Below are 6,000 nucleotides of genomic sequence, written 5' to 3' on the forward strand. Positions count from 1 at the left end.
AACCTCGTTCATATGTTTTAGAAAGCGTCGGAGATGTGTTGAAGCAAGACAGATGAAGAATTCGCTCCCCACTATTGACACTTTTCATGATATCGTCCTACTGGAGGCAACAATATCAGCCATGGAGGCATTGTGGACACGAAAGCATGGGTGGCTTTGCTTTGTACTGCCAATGTTAAGATATTGTCGACACGACATGAAACCGTATCTTTCATTGCAGACTCAAATTCTATTTTTTTTTTTTTCTTTCAGATTTGCTTTTGCTGATTGCCCAATAATTTGCAAAACTTTGCTGCTTCTTCGATATAAGAAAAATCCATTGGCAACTGTACTTATTTGTATAGAAGGTAGAATTTCAATAAAACAAAGTTTCAATATATAATGAAGCAAATTGCCGATTTCCGTGGCTTCGTTATATCAAGGTTTGAATGTAACGTGCAATTACGTGCTGCACTCTTCGCAAATTGAAGCTGCAAACTGAAATTACTGTGCGCTGCATTGCACGATTAAGGAAAAAGCGAGTCACTTCTTCTAGAAAGACCTCTATCTTGATTATGTCAAAAAGCACCAAAGCCATGACTTCCACGTGCAGGAGCTGGAGCGCGAACTGAACCTGCACTGTGTGGAGCAGGAGCAAGCGCAGGCGGGTGACCAACTGCTGAGCTGCCAACTCCAGCAGCTTCTGGTCTCCATGGACGTACTGCTCGAGTCACTGTGTGACCACCTGGATGCACCGCGCGAGTTCTCCAGGGACAAGGTGCTTGCCCGGACGGCAAGGTGAGTGCTGTCGTGTTCCTGTGTCTGCCACACATGGATATTTACTTGCCTGTGTAATAATCTAACTGATTGACGCATTTGCATTGGTCTCTGGGCTTTACAACAGGGAACGAGAGAATATGTCAAGAAAGACGAATAAAACAATTCTTGTTTGTTTACATTTAAATAAAGCCTCTTTCAAGAGCAAATATTGTGCCATGTTGCCATAACAGACATCTTGTGAGCTTTTTTTTTTTTTTAAGCACAGAAAAAAAACAGCTATGCAAATGGTAATGTGTGACAAACAGCTGAGAGAGCTGTTTTCAAATGTTCTTGACAAAGCATGTATTGACATTGTGGCCCTTAAATTATTAATTTAAAAGTTCGCTAATTATTCAGTGTTGATTACTCAGTAAGAACACACACTCCAGGCTTCTGTTAGGTTACTGGCACTATATGGTTGGTTTTATCCACATTAAAGACTTGAGTTTGTTTAAAAACTTTCTCCAAGTTAGCTCGGGCACTTGGTATATATGGAAGTGATGGGATGAATAGTATGGTACCAGAACCACATTGATGGACCATGTTTACCCAAATGAAATGCGTGCCTTCTTTTTCCAAGAAAAAGGGTCCGCAATTGCCTCTGCGTTACAATTGGATACAAAACCAGAACCACATTTGCTGTGTTGACAACAGTCTACCATCAGAGCCCATCAGACGCAGCATCATTGCCATCACAAAAATGGTGACAGCATGTTTTTGTGAAAGTGCTGTTGGTTCGTTTTGTGCTTGACTACGATCTAGCCAGGCTGGTAGATCTACCGCTGTATTTTCAGTCAAAAACTTTTGGTGATAATGCTATCACTGTTGCAAAGTTTTGCACGACTCGGCACCGGATGCGTGAGTGTATACAACTGCCTGTGTTTTGGGTGTTGTTCCAAGCTTTCCGTCTGTGCGCAGTACCTGGAACGTTGTCGGCCTCATATTTAGAGGAGCCTGATTCCAAGCATCGTTAAGAGTGATCGCTAAGAGTGATCAGTCAAGAATTACTGTCCTGCGTGCATGGTATCGTGGACAATGATGTGCAAGTGGCAACAGTGATGTGCCCCTTTCATTATGAACGCTCATTTTTAAAAAAACTGTCAGCCCAAACACTCCGTACAGATAGTCAACCAGCGAAGCTGAAACGTGTGGCCCTGGTGTTTGTCACTGAATAAATCCCAATGGCTCATTAAAGTCTTTCTCAATTATTAGTTACATAATTATATTTCTTAATTAATTAAGGAAGACGACAAACGCGGAAGCAGTGGCACGAGCCCGTTTGCATGGTAGCGCCGAGGGGCACCAACAAGCTAGCTGTGGGAGAAGACGACAACACTGGAGCCAAAGCTGATGATAGCTTTTTTTTTTTTTTTTTTTCCTACACACAGACACGATAGTGGAGAAAGTAGCCCTTAACGTTTTCCCTGTAAAATTTTTCCCCTCTGTGAAAGCCAATTCTGTATGTCTCGTTTTTTTTTTTTTAGAGCGCAGCTCTTTGGCGTCCGTTCCTGGGTTTCGCGTCGTCGTCGGCGTTGTCGTCGTCGGCGTCGGCCTCGTAACCAGCTCGCCGACGAATCTGCTGTTCCGCCGCCGCGCATGCGCGCTGTCGGCTCTCCGGGCGAGGGAGGATGATGGAAGGGAGGAGGAGAGATTGTGGAGGAGGGCTGGCTACACAAATGGCTCTTTGGCGTCCGTTCCTGGGTTTCGCGTCATCGTCTGCCTCGTAACCAGCTCGCCGACGAATCTGCTCCGCCGCCGCGCATGCGCGCCGTCGGCTCTCCGGGCGAGGGAGGATGATGGAAGGGAGGAGGAGAGATTGTGGAGGAGGGCTGGCTACACAAATGGCTCTTTGGCGTCCGTTCCTGGGTTTCGCGTCGTCGTCGGCGTTATCGTCGGCCTCGTAACCAGCTCCGCCCCCCTTTCATCCCCCCAGCGCTAGCAGCGACCGACTGATACCACTTTCGTGAGTCCGCTACCGCACTCACGAAAGACGTCGTGCACTTCCTGCAACTCGCATTAACCGTCCATCGATCCACACCGATGTTAGTAGTGGGGGACTTTAATGTTGACATAAAGACAAACAGCAATTTCCTAACACTTATGCGGGAGAACATCCCGTTCCTCTCGCTCGTAACGCGTCCCACGGCTGTGACAACCTCGCGAGGCACTTGTATAGATCTCGTCTTTGAGAATCAAGCATTAGTGTACCAAGTCGAACATATATCAGTCTATTTCTCCGACCACAAAGCTTCCTTCATGACTGTCAAGAACTGTTAGTGGAGTCTTTGTTAAAGGAATACGTGTGAAAAATAAAAAAGAAATTCTGTGATAGCGCATACATGTGTTGCTCGATTTCTTTGCCTCAATCTATCAAAAAGGTGAAACAGCTTATTTGCTGCGCTCAAATTTCGCATTAGGAAGTAACGTAATCGTCGGTAATTTTTTCTGACCATGGCCATGGGTGGCAAGCTACATTTTTCTTTTATAAATCAGCAACATGTTGCATTCAGCTGCACTTTTGTTTTCTTACTTTAAACCTGCAAAAGTTGGGTGCGCATTTAAAGTCGAGGGTGCATTAGGATTGGGTAAAAACGGTACATATAAGGTAGATAGCATTGTGAAAATTATCTTGCATTATATTGTCTTGTGAAAAGACAAATAAAAAATTTGGTATCCCTCTGAGCTCAGACAAAGGGTACCAATGCAGTATGCTTCACTGGTGATTAATTATCACTTTGCTGTGTGTGAGCTGTCGTCACTCACCCTTTCACACTTGCGTTTCATTTTGTTTTTTTCCGATGCAGGGGTCCAGGCAGAAGTCGGCCATACAAGTTCCTGCCAAAGCCAGGCATTTTCACACAAAGGACATGAGCAGATGTCTATTCCCCATAAAAATTCGAACTAATAAAAAAGACTCAATACCATTAAACATAATGGAATTTTTTTTTTGGGGCCCACCAGTAACTTCACACTCACTGCAACGACACCCCCCCCCCGCCCCCACCTTTTTTTTCTTGGTAGCAATGTTTGTTTCACTTCTCTGGAGTGCCTCCATACAGAAAAGCATGCACGATTATGCCAAATGAGATTATTATCTATGCATCGCTGTCTTGACAAAGTTTGTCTTTTTGGTAGCCTTTGCAATAAGGATGCATGTTAAAGTGGCTGCCAAAGTACATCTCCTTAATTAAGCAGGGGACGCATGTTCAACACGGCATTTGATAGAATGCATGGTATGTCTAAAAAATGGCTGCTTAGGCTGTTAGAAAATGATTGAATCATTCGGATACCGTTGTATGTGGTTGTTTGTGCAACAGGTCATACATTGGCTCACACATGGAATGTTACAATATGTCTTATGCTTTAAGGTTTCCAGCCGTCCTGGATTTCCTAGATAACTCCTCGTTCCCAACAACTTGACCACGAAGAGGCAGTAGTATGTGATGTAGCAGCATTAGTGTTCCATGTGCCATCCTAGAGGTCGTGCTTTTTTTTTTTTCAGATTGAGTTGCGCTAAGATTTTCAGCCAGAATTCCTCTCAAAATGCAACTATGCCACATTGATCTTCAGCGATGTGACTTGCAACTTTCTAAACATATTCAGCTACTCTGTTCGTCCTTTTCACGTCCGTAATGTTTTACCTGAGAGAACACTGTCTCTCCTTTGCTTGTTTTAAATATTCTTTATTCAGTTCATGCTGATTGAAGTTCACAGCGAACACTTTTTGATGGGAGCTTAAGGCCAACGTGTGATTCTGCTTTAAAATCCGAGAGATTTCACAATTACATTTTGCAGGAGCATTGTCTATTATGGTGCTCCAGGAATTAGATAGCTCAAAAGATTACAACAAGAACAAAAATAGAGCTTGAGATCAGCAACGCGCATGTTTTATAACACATTTTTAATCATTAAATTCCTCCCATAAACATTAGCCCCATTACCCCCCCTGATGCTGAGTTCTTGTAGAGTTGGCAGCTTCAGTATTAATGTTCCATGTGCCATCCTGGAATCTCAGTAGCACCTGCACTGGTCGCTTTCTGTCAACGTTTAGGAACTCGTGAGTGGGACCACATCGAGCTTCAATGAGCTGACAATCAATCCTGGCCGTGGCTGCATATGGCATAGCATAGGCGGCAGAGTTGTACGTGACGTAGCAGGCATCGGCACATTGCACAATCGGTAGCAGCTGAAAGGGAAAATTGTCGTCCATCTGATTGCAGCACAAAACTACAAAAGAAACCCATATAGCTTTTTCAGAAAGAAAGCTTTGCACTTAAACATTTGTATTGGTCCACAAGTCAAGTCCGGGGCCAATGCCGTTACGGGGTGGTTGTTCTACCCTCTAGTATAATCATGAGGCTAGCAGATTGCAGAGCGAGGCCGAATGAATCGACAACTTGAAGTGCAGGGACCCACTCCCAGTGCGCACAACTGCTAACTTCCGTGAATGTTCTTCCGCACTGCCTTACCTGGGGTTTGTTACATATTTGTGAATATTTCCCGCCTAACTGGAAAGTACCTTTGTATAGCCAGTGTCTGAGCAGGAATGAACTGATGTCTTGGCAGGTTAGAGTCTTCGTGCCCATTAAAGGGACCCTGAAACGCTTTTGACGATTTTCTACAAACGTACTGAGTCGTTAGAGTAGGTCCTTCTGATCATTAATTGACACATCTAAGTGCTCTGCGTAAAGCGTGTAATTATAAGGTTTTAAAAATGCACATCGCTGCCGATCGCAGCGCACTGCTCGGCGGAATTTTAAGCCGCCCTTACCCATATGACCGAAATCACCCATATGACGTCAGTGGGGTGAGCTATCCGATTGACTGACCAGGGCGCGTGATCGATAACTTTTCCAACTTTATGGTAAACAAATGATCTTCGTAATAGTTGGGATGTTAGTTAATTTGTTTTTATAGAAAGAAAGTAGCATAAAGAGAATGCACAAGAACAATCTTTCAGTGCACTTAAGCGCTTCCGGCACACAGCAAGTGTCGTCTGCTTGTGTTACAACGTACTCCATTTTGACGAGAGCTCCGCGGTCAGAGTTGGTCTCAGTCTTTTCGCGAGCACTATGATTCGACTTTGTTGCCTTGTGGACTGCAAACGTAGCGACTGGCAATATGTCAAGCTGCGACATCGTGTCTCTCTGCAAGGCAGCGTACGAGCGAACTGGCTGCTGCGCATCGGACTGCCGCTATCCG

General features: G+C 44.5%; 1 protein-coding gene across 5 annotated transcripts in view; it reads left to right on the top strand.

Annotated features, from left to right (window-relative positions):
• The window catches only part of thoc5 (THO complex 5), a 122,696-nt gene extending 118,964 nt beyond the window's left edge, over positions 1-3,732 (top strand). For all 5 annotated transcript variants that reach the window (XM_070533760.1, XM_070533762.1, XM_070533761.1 and 2 more), the window contains 2 exons: positions 593-777; positions 3,603-3,732. In XM_070533760.1, the coding sequence (XP_070389861.1) occupies positions 593-777; positions 3,603-3,669 (252 nt within the window). In that variant the 3' untranslated portion in view covers positions 3,670-3,732. The remainder of the gene's footprint in view (positions 1-592; positions 778-3,602) is intronic.
• Positions 3,733-6,000: the final 2,268 nt, after the last annotated feature.

This window comes from Dermacentor albipictus, chromosome 2 (genome assembly GCF_038994185.2).
Source record: "Dermacentor albipictus isolate Rhodes 1998 colony chromosome 2, USDA_Dalb.pri_finalv2, whole genome shotgun sequence".
NCBI lineage: Eukaryota > Metazoa > Arthropoda > Arachnida > Ixodida > Ixodidae > Dermacentor > Dermacentor albipictus.